The sequence below is a fragment of the Sinocyclocheilus rhinocerous genome, unplaced genomic scaffold, assembly GCF_001515625.1.
Source record: "Sinocyclocheilus rhinocerous isolate Xijiao unplaced genomic scaffold, SAMN03320098_v1.1 scaffold8, whole genome shotgun sequence".
NCBI lineage: Eukaryota > Metazoa > Chordata > Actinopteri > Cypriniformes > Cyprinidae > Sinocyclocheilus > Sinocyclocheilus rhinocerous.
The window spans coordinates 470597-493638 of record NW_015666800.1 but is presented as its reverse complement, the minus strand read 5'-3'; the positions used below and the strand labels follow the sequence as shown (position 1 = coordinate 493638).

At 35.9% G+C, this 23042-nt stretch overlaps 2 protein-coding genes across 4 annotated transcripts in view; one reads left to right on the top strand and one right to left on the bottom strand.

Moving 5' to 3' along the window:
* The first annotated feature begins 1904 nt into the window (after positions 1-1904).
* Positions 1905-5601, top strand: LOC107733137 (pro-opiomelanocortin-2). Of its 2 annotated transcripts, none has more exons than XM_016544646.1 (3): positions 1905-2415; positions 2686-2825; positions 4412-5601. In XM_016544646.1, exons 2-3 carry the CDS (start codon positions 2688-2690, stop codon positions 4940-4942), a joined length of 669 nt encoding a protein of 222 aa, XP_016400132.1. In that variant the 5' UTR covers positions 1905-2415; positions 2686-2687; the 3' UTR covers positions 4943-5601. The 2 variants fall into 2 exon arrangements, with proteins under 2 accessions (XP_016400132.1, XP_016400131.1); XM_016544645.1 differs by having other exon boundaries at positions 1907-2411.
* A 1964-nt stretch (positions 5602-7565) lies between these two features.
* The window catches only part of LOC107733134 (protein EFR3 homolog B-like), a 20025-nt gene continuing 4548 nt past the window's right edge, over positions 7566-23042 (bottom strand). Inside the window, exons 2-22 of one of the 2 annotated variants that reach the window (XM_016544638.1) lie at positions 21835-21911; positions 20593-20720; positions 20327-20477; positions 18440-18561; positions 17220-17369; positions 16002-16121; positions 14502-14580; positions 13978-14113; positions 13556-13717; positions 12786-12897; positions 12523-12574; positions 12194-12366; positions 10738-10975; positions 10336-10464; positions 10128-10195; positions 9562-9689; positions 9276-9367; positions 9111-9159; positions 8305-8411; positions 8114-8163; positions 7566-7909 (exon numbers count right to left, since the gene is read on the bottom strand). In XM_016544638.1, coding sequence (XP_016400124.1) covers positions 7810-7909; positions 8114-8163; positions 8305-8411; positions 9111-9159; positions 9276-9367; positions 9562-9689; positions 10128-10195; positions 10336-10464; positions 10738-10975; positions 12194-12366; positions 12523-12574; positions 12786-12897; positions 13556-13717; positions 13978-14113; positions 14502-14580; positions 16002-16121; positions 17220-17369; positions 18440-18561; positions 20327-20477; positions 20593-20720; positions 21835-21911 — 2423 coding nt within the window. In that variant the 3' untranslated portion in view covers positions 7566-7809. The remainder of the gene's footprint in view (positions 7910-8113; positions 8164-8304; positions 8412-9110; positions 9160-9275; positions 9368-9561; positions 9690-10127; positions 10196-10335; positions 10465-10737; positions 10976-12193; positions 12367-12522; positions 12575-12785; positions 12898-13555; positions 13718-13977; positions 14114-14501; positions 14581-16001; positions 16122-17219; positions 17370-18439; positions 18562-20326; positions 20478-20592; positions 20721-21834; positions 21912-23042) is intronic. The other variant, XM_016544639.1, reaches the window with a different exon arrangement.

Genomic DNA, 23042 nt, shown 5'->3' with positions numbered 1-23042 from the left:
TCTCACAGCACGCGAGTACTCTTTCGTGTCGCATGAACGGAGAATTGCACACAAAATGTCCGTTTTGACGAGTATTCACGTAAACACGGTTGATTACGTCTTAAGTGAACGTAAACAGTAGGGAGAACGTGTCTCAGTAAATTAGTCAATCAGTACAGGTCCTTTAACCCTTCCTCAGTGTCCAACTTCTAATCCAGCTTGTCATACGCTATTTCTTTAGCCTTCGCCACCTCTTCCTAAGCTTTGCACCGCATCTCCTTTTACTTCTGCTTACTTTCTTCATCTCTCTGATAATCCCAATTCTTTTTTGCTAACTTCTTCCTCCTTATGCTTTCCTGTACTTCCTCATTCCACCACCAAGCTTCTTTGTCTTCCTTCCTCTTTCCAGATGTCATACCAAGTACCTTCCTAGCTGTCTCCCTCACCACTTCTGCAGTGGTCACCCAGTCACGTAAACAGTAGGGAGAACGTGTCTCAGTAATGTTCTTGTTCTTTATGAGAAGTGGTTTTATTAAATTTTAACATAAAGGCATGCTGTGTGTCACAGCAATTAAATCGGTGTCTATCATGATAAAACCTTAATATCAAACCTATATAATGAGTTTGGAAATTTTAGAGAAATGCTAAATAAATGCATTACACTGTAACTAAACCCATTGGATTTTAGCCGACGAAATTTACTGTAGATTTAGTAGACTAAAATCTTATGATATTTAGTCGACTAAAACTAGACTAAAACTAAAAACAGTTCAGATGACTAATGACTAAAACTAAATCAAAATTTGCTGTCAAAATTAACACTGCTCTTTCCATCCACATCATGGTAGAAGAGTTTGAATCTGCCTCCGATGCTCCTGGCCTTACTCCCCTTCCACTGGGTCTCTTGCACACACAGTATGTCTACTTTTCTCTGTTCCATCATGTCAGCAGCTCTCTCCCTTTACCAGTCATAGTGCCAACATTCAACATTCCGACTCTCACATCCACTCTCTTACCCTTCCTCTTTTCTCGTTGTCTCTGGAGACGCCTTCCCCCTCTCCTTCTCCTTTTTCCCCAACAGTAGCATAGTTTCCACTGGTACTCTGCTGGCCAGCAGTACTAGTGGCGGTCGTTGTTAACCCGGGCCTCGACCGATCCGTTATGGAAATCTGGTTTATGATCTGCATGTTTAATTTGGCACAGGTCTTAAGCCAGATGCCCTTCCTGACGCAACCCTCCCCATTTGTCCAGGCTTGGGACGGGCACTGAGAGTGCACTGGCTTTTGCAACCTCAGTGGCTGGGTTGAACAATTATAAATAATATAATTTATTTTACTGTATTTAAGAAAGGAAAACTTGAAATCGCATCATATGACCCCTTTAATAATTCCACCAGTTTTCAGTGTATTGTTTCAATTACCATGTTTACCCTATTTTTATTGGCCATGTTACGTAAAAATATATGTATAAAAATAAATAAATATAACAAATACAAGATTTAATATAAATATATCAAAAATATATACAGTAAAATAGTAAAATATATTTTGTTGTAAAACATTACTTTATTTTTGTTGTTGTTGCTGTTGTCGTTGTTGTTGTTCAAATTACTTTTACTTTTTTTACAGTGTAGCTTCCCCAGGAATCTCTTTACCACAAAAAAAAAAAAAACTTTGTTTAGCTCACACAAAGTGTGAGTCATCTATTTATTACTGTATATTTTTATTTAATATTTTCTGCTATAATATGATTTTTTTTTCTCCATGAAAAATATTTAATTTTGGCAAAGGTACAGCAATGCATTTTCTGCTCAACCTGATCTGTTATTGGCATTCAATCCTATCAAAACATGGTCATTTTGTATTATGAGCTTTTGCTCTGCCTCTTCCACGCAAACTGTAAATACACCCGGATGGCTTCCTTGTTCAAATCCCTCACCTTCCAATTCATTTCAAAACAAGATTAGCACCTATGTGCCCTTACACAGACAAAAAACATGCCCCATAATTGATTTGAAGTGAATGAAACCTTTTTGAAGTGAGTTAAACCTTTAATCACCTAAGTCATGTAAACTGACACGTATGCCCTTAAACATAATGAGAAAGACCATCATGATTTGATAAGCCAGACACCTGAGTGAAGATCTCATCCTAATCCCACACTCATTCACAACTGACTTTTCACTGTTGACTGACAGTCTTTGATGGATTACTCATCCGTACCATAGATGATGCGCCGGGTTTCCTACCTGCACCACCCATTAAAAGTGACAGAGTTTGGTGACCTTGAGGAATTGACGCACAGGTAGCTTATAAAAGAAGACTAGATGAGGGTTTCAGACATCAGAGACAAGCAAACGCACACATAACCAGACAGATCAGAGATCCTCAGAGAGAAGAACCTTGGCAGGCTGACTTCTTTCTGCACAACAGGTGGGTAAGAAATTCATCCAGTGAGGTTTAGCTTTACATTTTTTTTTTTTTTTGCAATGTCTAATAATTAATGTATTCATGTTTATTTTATTAATTTAAAGTGTTATTTCACAAATATGCATTCCATTCACAATATTTTCTTTGTTCTTATAATTCTGGCATGCAATGAAATAATGCTTTGCATAACTATGCATGCATAAAATGTGATTGAGTGTGCATAAATGTGAATATTGCTATGTTATTAATATTGACATGAATCATTGTGTTCTGTCAGATATGGTGAGGGGAGTGAGGATGTTGTGTCCTGCTTGGCTCTTGGCTCTGGCTGTTCTATGTGCGGGTGGGTCAGAAGTCAGAGCTCAGTGTTGGGAGAACACCCGCTGCAGAGACCTCACCACTGACGAGAACATCTTGGTGAGTTACAATATTCCTTGCACAAATGACTGCTTAGCTTCTAATGTTAGAACTTTCAGCTCAATTTGCAAGTTATCTCACAAATTCAAATTCAAATAAACACGTCTTATTGATTAATAGTGAGGCAAATGTCACTACTATGATTGCTAATTGCTTAGGATTAGGGATTTGAACCACAACCCAGAATGAGGACTCAATTCATTTGGCTTGCCGAGAAGAGGTGTGTTTTTACTAAGTGATCAGGTTAATGATTGTAACCAAACAGAGGATAGAAGAGGGCAAAAAATACTTTACATTAGACATTAGAGAGACTTGTATCTAAAAAGGGGGACATCATAGAATAACACAGAGACTCTTGGTTGGACTTTTTTGACTTGGGTCAGTATGTAATCACTCAAAAAACCCGAGCAACCATCTAGCAATGTCCCAGCAGCCACTAATGAAACAAAAATGTTTTTTTAACAACAAAAATCCTGTTTACCTGAAAGGTTACTGGTACATCAGCTAGTATGGAGAAAAAAGACATTTAAGTCAGTATTCATTTAACGTTTTGGTTAAGTGACCTTTGTCAATAATTTACAAGCAGAGCACAGTGTGATGTAGCATATGCAACTGTGTCCACGTTTAACATTTTTGTCATAGTTTTAGTAATTTTTCTAATTTTCTGCTGGTTTTTCTTTTCAGTTTGTTTGCATTTGATATGTTCTACGTCTTCATATTGACCATTTTATGAATAATTCCACCATTTTCCAGTTTATTTTTCAGTTATAATGCTTAGCTTGTTTTTTGGCCTTGTCATTACATGCCCGTATTTTGCTAATTTACAAGCTCGTAATGCTTTTTGGGGGACTCACATAATTTCAAAACACTTTTTTGCTGATACTGTACATTGTTGCAGCATCTTTTCACCCTCTGCCTCTAAAAAAAATAAGTTCATATCTCTTTAAAAAAAAACTAGTCTGCTCTGATTGGTCAGCTGCTTAGACCATGTGCCAGAAATGTAATGCTCTAACCATACAGTAATTGAGCTCATTCAGCTGGCAAGGCTTCATGAGGAGCTGTAACAGTATTGTAACCTGTGGCATCTGTATTGAAAGTCCATACAATCTTTTTTTGCCCTCACAGTGAGAAAAAAAAAAAACAGCATCTCCGTGAAGTAGCGAATTCACTTACCCAGCTTTTCTTTGAAGGCAGACCAAAGCAGCCAGTAGGCAGGCATTATGCAAATGTTTAACATGTTGCGGTAGTCACAGAAATAATGGCAGGGCTACAAACCAAACATTTCGTGTGTTTTCTGTTGGAGAAATGAGCTCCATTTGGTGTGGACTTTGTGTTGTGTAACTTTGCAGATCATTTACAGCTATAGAAAAGCTTAAAATAAAAAACGCAACATGATAGGTGCCCTTTAAATAGCTTCTCTGATTGGTCTTTTTGTATTTTACTTTTGCCGATGAAGACATGACTGAAAAGTTATAGTAAATAGGTTACAGTTTGGGTTTGAAAAATGGGCACACGCAACACCACAACATTTGCCTTTTCTTTAGAAAATGTAAAACTCTCTAGTTTCTTCTTTTGCTCTTCCTAAGAACTGCATACAGCTATGCAGGTCTGATCTGACAGATGAAACCCCAGTCTACCCCGGAGAAAGCCATTTGCAGCCTCCCTCTGAACTGGAGCAAACCGAGGTCCTCGCACCCCTGTCCCCTGCTGCCCTCGCACCTGCTGAGCAAATGGACCCTGAGTCCAGCACTCAGCACGAGCACAAGCGCTCTTATTCCATGGAGCATTTCCGTTGGGGAAAACCAGTGGGTCGCAAACGCCGGCCTATCAAGGTGTACACGAACGGCGTGGAGGAGGAATCTGCCGAGACTCTCCCAGCCGAGATGAGGCGCGAGCTGGCCACCAACGAGGTCAACTATCCTCAAGAGGAGAGTGTTTTAAACCAGCAGGAGAAGAAGGATGGCTCCTACAAAATGAACCATTTCCGCTGGAGCGGCCCACCTGCTGGCAAGCGCTACGGAGGCTTCATGAAGTCCTGGGACGAGCGCAGTCAGAAACCCCTTCTCACACTCTTCAAAAACGTCATAAACAAAGAGCATCAGATGAAGGACCAGTGAGGGGGTTTTAATGGGATGAGTGGGTAGGGGATTGTTTTTAATATACTTTCTTCCCAGCAAACTTATCATGCATAGTCAACAAAAAGAGGGTGGGTGGTGTTGCCAGTAGCACTTAATTCTTGACGCTTAGTTTATTCACATTGTATAACAACAATAAATTCTGAATTCTGTACATAGAAATGCTGTGGTGATTAAATACTGATGTAGAGGCTACAAAAACAGCATTTTTGGATTATTTATTGAAATGTATTATACTGTAAATTTTGAAAATGTGATATAAAATGATTGTTTCAAGCAGAAAAGAACAAAATCGTTCCTTTCTGAGAAACAAGCAGACATCAGAATCATTCAGCAGTATGTGCAGTTGCCAATAAAGCTATAAACACAGGTCAGACTTTGAATTCATAAAAGTAGTCTTTAATTGATATTCTTATTATTCACACCACATATGTACATCACTTAATGATTTCATGTAGGCAAACATTCACAGAACACAGTTCTGAAGTCTCATCCTTTACAGTGACAGTATCTAAACACATAACAGGAACGAAGTTGACTAATTGTGGTCCAGTGTTGTAATGATCTCACTTAAATGAAAAATGATAAAAGCACAGACAAAACACCCAGTGCATGCAGCAGCTGACAAGGAAAGACTAAACTCTGATATAATTCTTGACGCTTAGTTTATTCACATTGTATAACAACAATAAATTCTGAATTCTGTACATAGAAATGCTGTGGTGATTAAATACTGATGTAGAGGCTACAAAAACAGCATTTTTGGATTATTTATTGAAATGTATTATACTGTAAATTTTGAAAATGTGATATAAAATGATTGTTTCAAGCAGAAAAGAACAAAATCGTTCCTTTCTGAGAAACAAGCAGACATCAGAATCATTCAGCAGTATGTGCAGTTGCCAATAAAGCTATAAACACAGGTCAGACTTTGAATTCATAAAAGTAGTCTTTAATTGATATTCTTATTATTCACACCACATATGTACATCACTTAATGATTTCATGTAGGCAAACATTCACAGAACACAGTTCTGAAGTCTCATCCTTTACAGTGACAGTATCTAAACACATAACAGGAACGAAGTTGACTAATTGTGGTCCAGTGTTGTAATGATCTCACTTAAATGAAAAATGATAAAAGCACAGACAAAACACCCAGTGCATGCAGCAGCTGACAAGGAAAGACTAAACTCTGATATTTCATACATGCAAAATCACCTCACATGTAAGCAGTCTAGAATATTCAGTCAGATGAACATCATAGCCATATTGACAGAGAAGATAAAACCCACTTGTTTTTTATGCTTGCAAATAAATTCAAGGTATCACCAAAATATATATATAAAATAAAATACAACATGAAAAATGACTTCATGAACTAAAAAACAAACAACAAAAAGAAAGGCCATGGGCTTTTATGACAGAAAAAGTAAACATGTTTTTATGTGGAACTGGAACAATATGACATGACGACAGATATAACACACCATCACATTTTTCAGCATACACCACATTTACACAGTGAGCTTTAAAGTGCTGCATTTAAATCCAGGATAACAAAATCTTGATGTAAACTTAAAATTATTTACACATTTAAGTAAAATAAAGGACATGTTACTGTACAAGTGACAAATGAAACACACAAATTATGGCAAAAAAAGGTAGATAATCGATCCCTTTAGACCCTAAAAGTAGTGTCTGAAAAGGTGTGGTCACATTTGCAGGCAAAATGCCATTATCTCAACAGGAATCCATGTGATTGAGAATTTCCCGTGAGATGGCATGCGTTGACCAACAGAAAGCTGCTTGGTTTGAAAGTGAATATAGCAAAATACCAATAGGAATACACACAATCTGGAATTTCATGCCAGGGCAAAAGATTTTCTCAATCAGATTTCACAATGGGTTCAAGTTGGCCATGCAAATTCGCAGAAAGCTGCTTGGTTTGAAAGTGATTTCTGTGTGTACTGTGCTTTATACATTATGACACCATGGTACAGAAAATAAAATAAAATTATGCAATCAAACCAACACTAAGCAAATGAAAACCCTTCACGTATGAAACTGCATCGATAAGAGTATAATGAATAATGATACAGGTCTGACTTTACTATGTGAATGTAACACGTTCACTTTCTTACACACAGTGACATTAAGCCATCAGTTCTGACTGGAATACTGCATTGAGTTAAACTAGAAACTAAGTATTTACTGTATGTTTCCTCAGCTTCTACCCAAGAGGTTTTATTTTTTAATTTAAATAATTATTGCTTTAAATACAGCTGTTATTGCAGCATGTAGAGACGGTTTAAACATGCGATCAAAGCTTGTATTTAGTTAAACTGTCCATACCCACACACACAAAAAAAAAAAAAAAAAAAACAGTTTTTGGAAACACATCTGGGACATTTTTGGACAAATTTACTTAACTTAAGATACAAAACTTAAGGCAGCTTTACTCTTTAGTTGAACAAGAAAGCCAATCACTTGCTCTGAACAACAGACTGTACACACTTACACAGTAACCTGAACATGAAAACCTCATTCTGCTCTCTACACTATCAGACAAGATACGATCATTTGTTGATAAATTCTGTTTTTTTTTTCATCTAGACTAAGTTTTTAAGTGCATATATAACCAACATATGGTATATTCTCTTGGTTTGTTTGTCTTTGTTGGCATAAATAGACTTCAGGATAAAGTACAGCCGTAATCCTTATCTAAAGTCAGATATTACACTAGAGAACACAGTTTAGAAGAAACAGAGTTGCACCTGGACATTGAGAAGGAGTGATAATAGTGGGATGAAAACAGCTGCATGTGGTGACTAGGGCTCCTGGGTCTCTCAGTACACACAGAGGTCTGGAAACGTCATTTCATAGACTGGTATGGAGCGGCTCCGGCCGTGACCGTTTCCGACAGAGCCAGATGGACTCGGTGGAGGCCTATCCAACAGAGAGAGAGCGAAAGACAGATGGAACAAGTGTCAATTACATGAGACAGACAATACAGCCTTTTTCCACTGTAGTGATTTCCTACTCGACATTTTTATATGGCTATTACATAAAATATTTGTCCTTTATGCACAATTGAATGATTAGGAAAGCTAATTTATAAAATGTTACAGAAAACAGTTTTATATTATGTACCTGATTGTGATTTCGAAGATTTGATTGAGTTTACTCTGCAACAGGGAAGCCTAGAGAGAAACAGTACAGGTGGAGAGTTCATGCACAAAGTAAAAAGAAATGAACAGATGTAGGAACTGAACAGAAGAGCTGTGTTTGTGCTTTTTGATGATAAAATTAGAGTGTGTACGCTAGCTAGGCATTGGACTCACCCTGGCCCCACAGTGGGCTGCTATCTCCTCAAACGGGGCGGTCTGAAACCTCTCCACCACCTGCCTTCTGCGCTCTCTCTCCAGCTCCTCCACATTCACGCTGTCTACTGAACAAACACACACACACAAACAAAAACAGGTGATTCTGTGCTAAGTGACATAGACCAGCCTAGAATATGTTTTCAGTTTAAGTTCAATTTATGGATATTGCTACTAACAACATTTTTTTTTTGGTACCATGTCTTCTCCAGTCATTTGTGGTTACTGAATAAGGATTATTTAAAATCATATTTTACAGAGATCATTAATCAAAGTGACAGTTCTGCACCAATACTATAACTACACTATAAAAGTCAATATAAAAGAACGACTTAAAAATGACAGTAACGTAAGTCTGGGGTTGATAAGATTTTTTAAAATGTTTTAAAATGATGTTTTAAACAGTAAATACAGTAATATTGTGAAATAATATTACAATTTAAAATAAATGCTTTCTATTTTAATATATTTAATTGCTTTTACTTTAAAATTGTATTCTGTATTTTCAGCTGCCATTACTCAAGCCTTCAATGTCAGTATTCTTTTGTGCATATATAGTATAGAATATATTATATTATATACACATATATATATATATATATATATATATATATACACACACACACACACGCACATATACATATATATATATATATATATGTAAAAGTGTAACTTTTGATCAATTTAATGCATCCTTGCTGAACTTTTGAACGGTAGTGAATATACAATGTTCATGCAAGTAAACTCTCAAATCATGCAAGACTTACCAATGGCTTGCTTAAGAGTTTCAAATGTTATCTGCTCTGCTGTGGATCTCTGTGAAGACACCGAACATAGGTTAAAAAAAATACAGCTGATAGTAGATACAATTCTAAGAGGTGGACACACACGTACAGACGCTCAGCAGTGTAATGAAGACGAGGATGTTTTACCTGCTCTTTCTCTGGACTGTTTCTAGACTCCATCTCTAACTGCAGAGAGACCGTGTCTCCAATACTCTTCCTCTTGGACAGTCGGTCTTCATCTGCGTTAGTTACAAAAATAATATTTTCGTAACGTACTGTGTTATGGAGAATTCCAGAAAAAAACTCAGCTGTACTATAACATTTAAATGTGAAATGCCCTCACTGTATGTGTCTAATGACACATAACTGTATTTCAAAAATACGACAGGACATCCAGTTTCAATGTATTTAAACCTCAGGCTGAGGGTCAGACCTGTGATCTGTGGGATGTATGAAGTGGCCAGTCTCTCTGTGTTGTATCCGCTGCCGCCCAGCATCTCTGCTATCTTAGTCTGCACAAACAGCACCTCTCCCTCCACCTTCTCCAGCTTCTCTGGGATCCTGAAAGAGAAAGAGGCTAAAGATATTCTTCAGCTTTATATGGGTACACTTTTCCGAGGTAGTAGAAACCAGACAGATAAGAGAATGCTTGTTTTGTGGGTTAATTCCCTTCGGGTACACTTTTCCGAGGTAGTAGAAACCAGACAGATAAGAGAACTCTGAATGTTTTGTGGGTTTAATGCCTTACATAACCATTTGCTCAGCACATCACAGCTGAAAATGTCCCAAGGATGATCTTATAGTGAAACAGAAAGACATTGAGCTGAGTAGAAACTGTACAGTATGTTCTCTACCCAGTACATACGTTTGTAAGAACTGAGACAGAACTAGGCATTTCTGTTGGTTTATTAGTGTGAACCACGGCAGAAAAGCAGTGTCTCTCATAATGGTGAGAAAAACATTATGGTAGTTTGAACAGTCTATGTAAGTGTTGCTTACTTTGAGCTCTCAACAAGAACATCCTCTGGCAGCAGGAAAGGGACGAGTTTCTTTCTTGACTCAATCACCTGTGGGAAAAAACAGACAGACAGATAGATAGATCTATAGATACAGTAGATAGATTCACAGACAGACAGATAAATGGATCGATGGAAGGACGGACGGACAGACAGACAGACGGGCAGGCAGACAGACAGATAGGTCTCACCTCATGGACGTGTTGGCAGAAGGTAGGCACAGTGGTCAGCTGACAGATGAGGTTCAGGTACACAGCTGACAGAGCGTGGATGGCACAGCGGGTATATACAGGAAGAGCCTCTTCAGTCAAGGCCAGGTCCTGAGGAAGAGGACGCATCAGGGGAAATGAAAAAAGGCTGAGAACTATTGTTATTGTACTCTTATTGTACTGACACTTTTATGACTTATAGTTGAATATTATACAGTGAGTACTTGAGCATAATGTAAAGAGATGCCGACGTAAAGGTCGACTTGTGTTAGGTTTGAAAATGTTTATTAATGAACATATATCATTATGCTGACCCTATGTGTCCACTGGCATATTTATTCAGCCCCACAGCCATGTACATATCACAGAGGTGAGAGAAATGACCTGTAATGCCAAAGCCAGTCGGATCAGGTCCACCACCACCTCCTCATTGGCCAGCTCCACACAGATCAACCCCAGCAGCGTATAAAGAGACTCAAAATGCCGCTGGACGTTGCTCTCCTCTTTGCAGGCTAGGTAAATGTGGCGGTATAGCCTCTGGCTGTGTTTCTTCATGAACAGGTTATCCTGCCTTGAGCACTTGTCTACTTTCAGCTTCAGTACGGAGATATCTGAGATAATTCTGTTGAAAACGATAGCAAAATGCACTGTAGAATCTTTTGTCAGGTAACTCTCAGGGACCTACTGTAGCAAAACATACTGTAGCAAAACACTTTGTGCAATTAAATAATATCAATTTTTAAAACATATATAAGAGCAATTCATACAGTGAAATGTATGATAGCAAGAAATACATTTTTTAACCAATAACTAACCAAAAGCTATTGTAAGCATGATATTACAATATGTGACCCTGGAGCACAAAACCAGTCTTAAGTCGCTGGGGTAGCCTATATTTGTAGCAATAGCCAAAAATACATTGTATGGGTCAAAATAATAGATTTTTCTTTTATGCCAAAAATCATTAGGATATTAGGTAAAGATGATGTTCCATGAAGATATTTTGTACATTTCCTACCGTAAATATATCAAAACTTCATTTTTGATTAGTAATATGCATTGCTAAGAACTTCATTTGCACAACTTTAAAGGCGATTTTCTCAATATTTTGATTTTTTTTGCACCCTCAGATTCCAGATTTTCAAATAGTTGTATCTCGGCCAAATATTGTCCTATACTAACAAACCATACATCAATGGAAAGCTTATTTATTCAGCTTTCTGATGATGTATAAATCTCAATATCGAACAATTGACACTTAAGACTGTTTTTGTGGTTCCAGGGTCACATATATTAACACAGACCATTTTTAAGGGTCATTTGGCCACATTTTAATCAGTATTTCATGCATTACAATACAGAGGTAAATGTAAAATGTTTTGTCAGGTACACTGTAAAATTAGTTTTTTTGAAGATTATTAATACTATTTCAGGTTTCAAAATTACGTTACTTTGCATTTCTTTGTAATTGTGAAATTTACTATACTATATATATAATATAATATATATATTATGACTAAATTAACCCACCAAAACATTATAACACAAAAAAAGTATATTGTGTTTTGTAAATTTTTTTTTTTTTTTTTTTTTTTTTTTTTTAAATATAAAAATTTTGTAAGGGTCAAAATAAGTCATTAAGTATTTAGTTATTTAATTGGTCATGCAAGGTTACATATCCTTAGGCTTTATCTTAAAGATATGCAAAAGAAAACTTCAAATAATTTTGAGAGGCACTAAAACAACAAAATGTTCATTCTATATTTCATAGCATTAATCATTTATTAAGAAGTAAATTCTAGATTGCTAGATTTTTCTTGAGTTTGTCAGTGCACCTGACCTGACAGGGGAGAATTTGTTCCGGTTGTCATGGCGATCAATGATGCTGATGAGGATGTCAAGAACGAGTAGACGGATCTCTGCGTCTTCCATCAGAGTGAAGGACAAGAGAGGGTCCAGGAATGAGGTGGGAAGTGCTGTCAAAATGTTTGTAGACTGGAATCCTGCTGTTACCTAAAGGAGAAACAGAGAGACTGACATTTAAAGGCACACAAGACCATCAGAGGGTTTAGACTGCATCAGCAACTGTGGATATCATGAAACAGCAGGGGGAGTAAATGGCCTCCGCATGGCACAGCGGGAGATTATGACTGACACAAACCAGCTCACCTGCAGCAGAGACTTTAGCAGCAGAACCTGGATCATCCTACTGCCCTCAACCCTGAAACCAGAAACAGACACTTATTGACAAAATACAATATTCTTGCTATATATTTTATATTATATATAATATATAATATTTATCTTATTAAACGCTTCCTACGTTAGCGTTTATGCTATTCCTCAGCTAATTTGCATTTCTTCTTGGGCCAGCAGAAAATACATCGTAAACATGTCTAATTGATAAAGTCTAGGTTGTAACCCTGTCTCACCCAGTGTTGGCCGAGCCCAGAGCCGGATACATGCCTGGCACAGGAATTTTACCGATGATGAATAACATGACTTCTGAGCGCTGGTAGGGGGGCAGTGTGTTTGCAAATGAGCCTGAAAACAAAGAAAGACAGAGGGATCATGCACAGCTGATAAATCTATCTATCTAATTAAAAGACTTAAATACTGAGATAAAACTGTTATAATTTGAGGAATGAAAATGTGGGCTGATATGAAACTGAGCACAGCTATGTAGGAAATCAGTTGCCTGAGACAAGCCAATTATACAGTTTAGCCACGGTCATTTGTGACCCTGGACCACAAAACCAGTCTTAAGTCGCTGGGGTATTTTTGTAGCAATAGCCAAAAATACATTTTATGGGTCAAAATTATTGATTTTTCTTTTATGCCAAAAATCATTAGGATATTAAGTAAAGATCATGTTCCATGAAGATATTTTGTAAATTTCCTACTGTAAATATATTAAAACTTAATTTTTGATTAGTAATATGCATTGCTAAGAACTTCATTTGGACAATTTTAAAGGCGATTTTCTCAATATTTAGATTTTTTTACACCCTCAGATTCCAGATTTTCAAATAGTTGCATCTCGGTCAAATATTGTCCTATCCTAACAAACCATACATCAATGGAAAGCTTATTTATTCAGCTTTCATATGATCTGAACTGACCCTTATGACTGGTTTTGTGGTCCAGGGTCACATTTTACAAAAATATTTGTTTTACTCACAAACATTCAATGTTCACCCACCGACAGTTTTGATGACGGCTTCTTGGAGTTGTCTCTCCTCGTGTACTTTAATGACCTTGGAGCCCATGTTTGCAAAAGAGTCGTAGGATCCTGTAAGCTCGTAGTCCACACTGAGTCTGAGCTGCTTCAGTAGAGTATTAAACACTTCCAGTACTGTGGGCCCTGTGCAGAGGTATGGCACAGAGCCAACACTAAATTAAGGAACACTGTCGATGCGGATGACTTCTACTGTATAAAATTTGTCAAACATATAAACACTGATACATATGAAATAAGCAGTGTGTATATCACTTTTCTTCCGAAAGAAAAAGATAATAAAATAACAAAAATGGACAAGTATTGTCAGACAGAAATCATTTAAAGTGCTTGTCTAATGAGATGGTTTTAGTGCTCCCTCTAGTGGTCTAAAGACGTTCTGGTACCTATGGATCCACTGGCCTCTATGACAGCTGCCTCTGAGATCACCTCCACTATCCCAGCACGCACTCGGGATGAATTCTTACTGTTGGCATCCAAGTGGCCCAATAGCTGCTGAATCACCAGATGTGAATGTTGGGACTGAGAAGGAACAGACGAGTTAATATTACAGTAACACAGATGAACGAATATCAAATTATTTTTTCATTCAATTTTTTATGTTAAAAAAATAAATGTTATAATGTAAAGTCAATAAGAAATGTTACTGCATTTATGAGATTTTTAACTCCAATTGTTGAGCTGATAAGATAATTTGTAGAAAATATGTATCAAATTTGAATAATGCAAATATAGAAATAGTTTCACTACTGTTCTGAGACTTTCAAAGCTAAGATATTTTAAAGATGTTTAAATATGTCCCCAAACACATAATTATTTAGTAGCAATAGGACCTCAAAAGTGTGTCTTGCATTGTATTTTGTGTCAGATACTTTTACAAACAAATTTCAGAACAGTTGTTTGTATCTACCTGAATGGAGTACATAATGATTTTGAAACAGCGGACTGCAAATGTTTTGCTCTCCCAAAGTGAATGGTTATCGAGGTGCCTGGAAATATACAAGTGAATTAATGATTAGCTTGAGCAAACAGAACTAGAGCAGTAATGAGCAGACAAAGTGGGTCAAAAAATACACTAGCGTAACAGATACTACAGTTACTTTTACTGTGTAGATTGTTTAAGGCTAACAATGAGGACAACTTGTTTCATTTTTTTTTCTTCATTCCCTTTCCAATGCTGTATTTCTATACTGCCCCTTATGAAAACTAAATATACTAAAATGTATTTGAAATACATTTATTTCATGCTAAGTATACTACAAATACATTTACATATTTATGTACTTAATAAAAATACTCTGCAATTGTACTTTTAGTACACTAAACTGGTATACTTAAAGTCTGCTTAATTGGAACAAGTTATTTTGTTCTTAATAAACTTTTTGTGCGGAAGTAGTGCTGAGGTCCAGCTAAAGATACACTGAAGTATATTTGATTGTGCTAAAGTGGAACTATTGCAAGTATACTTTAAATACACCTTAAATATCTTGCATTTAAAGACCGATATTATTCAAAGATCATACAAGATCAGTAAGTCTCGAGCGATATGTCAGCAAATATGTTAATAGATTTAAACTCACACAGGGTCATGTAGTTTTGGATTTTGTTTTCCCTTAATAATAAAAACCTTCATTTAAAAACTGCATGTTGTGTTCACTTGTGTTATCTTTTACTAATATTTCAATTTGTTTGATGATCTGAAACATTAAAGTGTGACAAACATGCAAAAAAATAAGAAATCAGGAAGGGGGCCAACACTTTTTCACACCACTGTATACTTTTTTAGTATTTTAAATATATTATATAACTTTTTTACTGGGGGCATCATTAGTGTGAATAAAAAAAAAAACTGTCTAACTGACATTCTAGGATCATATTAATTAATTTATATGGATAAATGGAAACCTCTGCTGACAAAAAAATTATATTAATCAAACATTTAATCAATTATTAATAATTCATCCAAGCAGCATGTCGTTATTCCTTCCGTTTACACCCTGCACAAACATTTGGAGTTGGTAAGATAAAAACAGTAATATAGTGATATATTATTACAATTTAAAATCGTTTTCATTTCTTTAAAAAAAATCCTACTGACTTTTGAATGGTAGTGTATGTGCATTGTTTTGAATTATAATTAGTAGTCCAGTAACGCCTGCATGATCATTAAAATAACCACAATCCCAAATTCATATTGCCATTTAATGTAAAACATATGCCCTTTATTCATTAAAATAAACAATTAAATAAACAATGACATTAAAAAAACAACAATCGTTAATTAATTGCCAAAATATACTTGTCTCAAATGAATGCTAAAATATTTGTATAAAATGAACTGAAAATAAAATAAAAGTGTCTCTGTGTGCTGCCCTCTTGTGTTTAATCAGGGTAGTGCATAAACACTCACATGAGCACGGGTTTCACAGCATTCTTGATGTTGCCGTAGGCCGCTCGTCCTAGCAGCTCTCGAAAGCATCTCTCTGTCAGCTCCACTGGACTCTCCTTCTCTGCCTCTGGGGAAGGAGACCTATCAATAGGAATCAAAAACAGAAGACAAACATAAACCAGGGCTGAATCAATAGGCCGATTGTTGTTGGCAGTATTGTTACTTGTGGTCAGCTATTTCCACAGAGGTGAAGATGTGAAGTTTTACGGTTCTGATTTCATCGCATAGTTCAATTCAGATTTAGTGGCCTGCTTCTGACCCTCGGGCTTTGGGTTTATTAGGTTTACAGCAGTAAAGCAGCTTCTACTTCTAGCTTCTAACAGTCTACTGTTATATCACAGTTTTCATTAGCATTCGATTAGGAGTTCATTAGCTTAAAGGCAGGGTATGTGATTTTTCAAAAACACTTTAGAAAACTGATTTGGGCCGAATCGCAAAACAAATTTGTAGCCAATCAGCAATAAGGGGCGTGTCTACTTGTGATGTGGAGGAGAGAGCTTTCAGTGCATGGGACGGACATTAGCCGAGCCGAGCGACAGAAAGATAGAGATGGCGGATAAAAAACAAAAGAGGAAAACGTCTGCGGAAGGATAAGGCAAGAAGTAGGACCCGTGTAAATATCGGATCAGCTTTCCAGCGCTGGAGAGAACTCAAGGAGCGGAGGCCTGCGATCGGACGCCGAGGTTGCTTTGTTTCTTCTCAATAGGTGAGTGACACCGTGTCTACAACAGCTAAAGTCTGCTTACACTGGACGCGATCAAACGACCGTTGAAAACCATTTGAAATTTGTGTCAGCACGTCATAAATAGAACCTGGCAGCAGTTTTCTGTCGGGGATTTGTTGTGCCGCGCCGCTCACGTCCGTAGACATGGTGTAACATTGGTTTTGCTTTGTTTCACAGAACTAATCGTTGCCTGGGTTGCGTACGTATATGTGGGGCGGAGCTATCAAAATAGGGGCAAGACCCTTTTGGGGTAGGGGTGTGTTTGTTTTGGTGATTTCAAATATCAACATTGGCTACCAGAAATCACTTACTCTGCCTTTAATCACACAGACTGGCTAATAGCTATTAGCAAGATGCTGTTTCTCTGAAAGAAAATTCACACTTTCATTAGACTAAAAGTGTCCTTTTCTCTTCATGTGTGATTGTGTGTGCGAGCATGTAAGTGTGTTTCAGACCTCTCTACACCTTCTTCCTGTTGGAGGTTGAACAATAGAGATGGCACGATTTTGTCCATGTGTTGAGGGTCCCAAATATTTGCCTGCAGTTCATCATTGACAGTTTTCCTCACCACCCCCTGAAGACCCCTGATCCCTGCCATACGAATCCTTACACACACACATACACACAACCCAAACAGACTTCAGTCACATTTATGAGATGTGGATTTATATATATGGCTATTTTTATTAATGTGCACTGCATGGTGCAATTCACCCCCTGATGCATGAATTAATAAATCACAAAGGAAAAAATGTTTCCTTTTATATCAAAAGCAGATTTCATTTCTAATCCTGTTCTACTCAATCCCTTAGCAGAAAATATTAAATTGTATCAGTATGTGGCAAAATCTCACACACACACACACACACTCTCTTGTGCAGGGGCGTGCACATACTCGTGCATTTGCTTTTTGAATATCCCTATTGCTCTATATATACAAAGCCTTAATGTTCACAGTAAATCATATAATTATGAATAATACTGTTTAATTAATTGCATATTAATTTAACATTCTTATTATTCATAATATAATTTCATATTTGTATTATTATAATATTATAATACATTTAATTTCAAGTCTAAGAAATTATAATTCACAAAGGATATTACTCTTGTAAAAAAAATTATATTCTACAAGTTCTTGGTGCTTTATCACTTTTGACAGAAATGTTGCACATATGTTGTCTTAAAAACACAATGACATTTCAAGAGGACAGTCATAAAGTGCACTTACAAATATAAATTTTTTTTTTGTTTGTTTTTGAATTGCATATATAATTTCCATCCATTTAGATAAGATGCATGCATAAGATTAACACTTTAGTATAGGGACAAATTATCACTATTAACTAGTTGCTTATTAGCATGCATATTACCAGCATATTGGCTGTTAATTAGTACTTATAAAGCACATATTCTGTGTGACCATAAATCCTTAATCCTACACAATACCTAAACCTAACAACCACCTTACTAACTATTAATAAGCAGTAAATAGGAGTTTATTGAGGCAAAAGTCGTAGTTAATAATGAGAACTGGACGTTAAAATAAAGTGTGACTGATTATACTTACTAGTTTATGTTAAAAGTGTATAATCCAGAAAAAACTAGATTTTCAACATTCATAATTTTGGGTGTCAAAATCATTTGAAAAAAAATGGAAAGAGGTGCTCACTTTGTGCGAATATCTGGATCCTCGTAACTGGAATGGCACATCTCACTGAAGCGTGAGACAAAGAAATCGTAGCTACGATGGTATGATGGTGTGTCCTCCTCTATGTTCGCAAACTTCACAAACTTAAAGAGAAAGAGCAGAAAAATATAGAAAGACTGGTCACATATTTTTACTGCTAATGAGTTTGAGGTATGGTTAGTTAAGAGTTGGGTTACGGTTAGGTGTAATGTTGACAGTGTAACTACAAATGTTAATTAAATGCATGTACTTTCAATGTAATTACAATGCACCAACATATTTTTTGTCTCGCATGGTTTTTGCCACAACATGTTTTGTGTGGTTAATTACTGGCTGCCAAGAACATGAAACTATCAAAATTCAAGGGGCATTTAGAAGCCAAACAACCAATATTGCAGAAGATTGATTACGCAAATGAGCATATTGATGGGCCTATGCAGTTCAATGTTTCAAGACATTTTTTGTCAATTTTGATACTGTGTTGAGTCAGCGCTTGATGTCCAGTGTAGTCCTGAAGCAAAAGCTGTTGAGGACCACTGCTGTAAGGTATGTTAATCTGTACTTATGTGGTTAATGTACATTACAGTACAACAGATTAGGATCTTCCTGATTAGGATATCTGAAGATTTGAGATTAGTAGTGGTTATCCAGTGTGCTACTACTGACCACACCAACACAAAACCTACAGAGTACCTTCTTCACGCTGTTAAACTAAGATGAAGACACTACATAACCCATCAATTCTGTAAACATGCACACAGCTTTCAACATTTATGGGCAACACGCTTTAAGCCCTGCCCCATCTGGCCTCTATCTGTGAAAGTAATCTCTTTTTAATCTTTAAACCCTTATATTTCAGAAGCATCAGATGTGAGCGGTTTTGAACTTGAGAACTCTATATATTCCAATAAGCAATTGAGTTGGGCTGGTGCTAAGCTTTCAGGGACCATGTTGAAGTTTCACATTACTGTACAGAAGATAAATTCATCTTTGTTTTGAAAGCTTGTCATGTAAAATGAAATAACATTAGCTGGAATGGGATTATACTGAATGAAGAGGGCCTGTATATTTCAGGTAAATGGGAAGGTCTGACATGAAGTAATGGAATAAGTGCAATATTTAAATACAGAACTAATAAAATAAAGTACATATAATAAGTTCAAACACAATAAATGTATAGAAAAATATTTAGATGTAAAAATTAGATTTAAGTTTATTTTGGTCTAATTTATCATCTAATTTAATTTATTTTATTTTAAATAGAAATCTTTTGTAACATCACTTTTGTGTAATTTAATGCACCCGTGCCGATGATACTTTTTATTTTAAGACTAGAGAAGACTAAAAATTCAGCTTTGTCATCACAGGAATAAATTACATTTTAAAATATACTGAAATTAAAAAAAATAGTTCTTTTAAATTGTAATAATATTTCACAATATTACTATTTTTACTGTATTAATTCTTAATCTTTAACTGAACTTAACTAGATTGAAATCACCAGTATATTTAGGAGATGTAGCACTATGGGGATTCGATTGGCAAGGAGGGCTTTATATTGAATATAGTTTGGATGAGCTTGATTGAGGTGAAGCCAAAACGTTACAGCTTTGCACTCTTTGTAATCAAGTGCATTGAGCTTTTGAAACTTCTTAATTCTGGTCTGTTCCTCCAAGATCACTGCAAGACTGACACCTGAACCCGTGGTGTTGTTGCAGCAGCCACATTTCCCTCCGTACTGCAGAGACGCCCGACTCAAGCTAGATTTATCAAGTCATCATTTTCACATGGCATTCTAAATCTGGAACTACATCAATAGGGTCTGTAAATGAATTTCACTAGAGAGTAAAGGCAGTAAATTTCACTCACTGAGTTAGTGCCCAGGATCTGTAAATTGGGTTTGTCTGCCTCCAGCAGCTTGCGCACCATAGTAAGGAAACTCTCCACAAAAAGGTTTATAGTCTGACAGTGACAGGCCATCAGTAGCTGGTCCAAAGCCTCCATAGCAATACAAACATACCTGTGAGACGCAAACATGATACTGCCCAGTGATGATCACAGATTATTATAGCAGGCATATATCACAGAGCCGGACAGAAACAATCACTGCACTTTCTTCCAATTTTTGTTTTTACCCATATCTATGCCGGGCAACGTCTCTGGATAGTCTCTCTGACAGGTAGGCACCGATACGGTCTAGTTTCTCCGGAGCAGACAAGGCATAAAACGTAAGCTTCTCCATGTTAGCTTTCACCAAACCGTCCTTTACACAAAAAGACAAGACGGCAGACAGACAGAGAGCAAGAGAACATTGAAAAGAGGCCTATTAGAGAAGGACATAAAAAGAAAAATGAACCATGAAATGTAATTTTAAACTTTCCTCTACCCAAAAAGAATCTTCCATAGATGATTTATCTTCTATACAGAGTCTAATGCAGATCCTAATACAGTTTCTTAAGCTCATTATTCAGAAGAGAGACAGACTCAAATACTTTCCAGTTTCGAGCTTTAACCTTACATGGTGAAATACGAGACGAGGGGTTCTTTCTAAAATTAAATAATAGGCTTGTATTTGTAAACTGGACAAATATTTACCGTAATTCATACTTTGCACTAAATTATCAGTGCATTTTTTATTTTACTCTTTTAATTTATCATTATAGTATTATATTCATGTATAACCCCAATTTTAATTTGTATTAATTTTTTTCTGACCAAAATATTAGACAAACACTTTCAGTGCAACTCAAACGTATATCACTTTTCTAATAAATATCATTCCAAAACTATAAAAAGAAAAGAGTTAAAATAGTGACATATATACATATATTTTTTCAAAGTTAAATTAAGTAAGTTCAAGTCATTAAAGTAAATAAAGATTATTGGAGTACATTTTTTTAAATTTCATGATTAATTCAATGTGTTACTTGTCACTTCTTTGAAATTATTTGTTAAATGTACTAGCAAATTCTGAGTGAAAATTGTTTCAAAATAAATCCTACATCAAACTTTTTTTTTTCAGAGTACTGAGCAAGCTAAAGATTAAAAAAATGTGTTGCAAGAAATTATCCCCCCCCAAAAAACACTTTTTTATTTCTTAAACAAGAAATGTCTTTATTTCTTTATTTCTCTCATATTTTCCAAAGCCAAGTATGAAAATCCCTGAAACAGACATCTAGTCTGTAAAAACAGCTGAATGCAATCAGGTGAGCATGCAGCAGATCTGCTACGCCACAGTGGTTCTAAAACTAATGAATGTCACCATTGAAAGCCTATGTTTACATCACTGCATTGATCACTGATGACTGATAACCACTAGAAGCCTAGTGAAGCATCCCTTTCTCTGGCTCAGCGGCTTTTATTTCATCTGACCTTACCTCAGGGTCTTCAGGAAAGATGTTATCCACCAGCCTCTTATAACGGGGTCTCAGGGCCCCACAGCATCCACAAACACCTGAAACAATGGGAGGAAGTTTAATTAGACCGGCAGTAATACAAAAGAAGACCCTAACACAATAACTGAGCACACAAGGACAGAAATAATATACGTGAAGGAAAAGGAGGTTTGGAAGGTTATCTCTCCAGACCCCTTTGTTTACCTCATCTCCGGTGTGTAGGGCAGTATTGATCAAGAGTCTTTGTAATTATACTCAATGTGAGGTTTATTTATTGCATCGCCACATTAAATAAATTAGACCGGTGTGCTGTAATCTAGTAAGTGAGGCCAGTCGATTCAGGGGAAAGGCATTAATCTGTATTTAGGAAACGTCTGCAGCTTGGTGTGCCGGTTAAATGGATTTGAAAAGAATCTGTTGAAAGCATTTAGAATTGTTTTGGTTTTACACCGGCAATTGAAAGCCCATAAAAAGCTTATACAGACATATAAAGGGACACATTGTAAATCACAGGAAAAAGTGGTAAAAAGGATAATTCATCTATTGTCCTCAATTTGTTGCAAATGATTTCAGGAGAATAACAATATTTTTTTTTTTAAATAAGTTTGAATATGTTAACATTAGTTACTTTGAATTAGGTAATACTGAACTGAATACTGAATGAACTATCGATGAACATCAGTTTTTCAGCATTTATTTGTATTATTGGTATTATTTATATACTATTAAAGTATTTATTATTTTGGTATTTAGTTTAATATTTAGATATTTATTTTGTTTATTTTGGTATTTAATTTAGTATTTATTATCTTGAAGTAGCTTTTATTTTTACATTTTCAGTTTACATTTAAATCTTAGTTGAAATTTTAGTAATTTTGTTTTTTGTTTATGTTTTTGTCATTTTTTATCTATTTTTATCTCTATTTCTTTTTAGCTTTAAATTATTTTTAAGTTTTAGTTTTATTCATTTTAGCACTGCAACTTAAACTTATTTCATTTAATTGCAAAGGCAACATTTTTCATCTACTATTAAAATTTTATTTCAGCTTAATTTCAATGCCCGAAAATGATTTTAATAGATTTTGTTTTAGTTAACAATAGCAACACTGAGGTTAATGTTCATAACCTTATTGTAAACTGTAGCAGTGTGGCAATACTATACTCCATCCATCCATTTTAAACATCTTTTT

What these genes read in the sequence shown, in the direction of transcription:
- LOC107733137 (XM_016544646.1), top strand. Translation starts at nt 2,688, where the DNA reads ATGGTGAGGGGAGTGAGGATGTTGTGTCCTGCTTGGCTCTTGGCTCTG. An exon ending in CCACTGACGAGAACATCTTG is followed by an intron (nt 2,826 to 4,411) that starts GTGAGTTACAAT and finishes GCTCTTCCTAAG; the next exon opens with AACTGCATACAGCTATGCAG.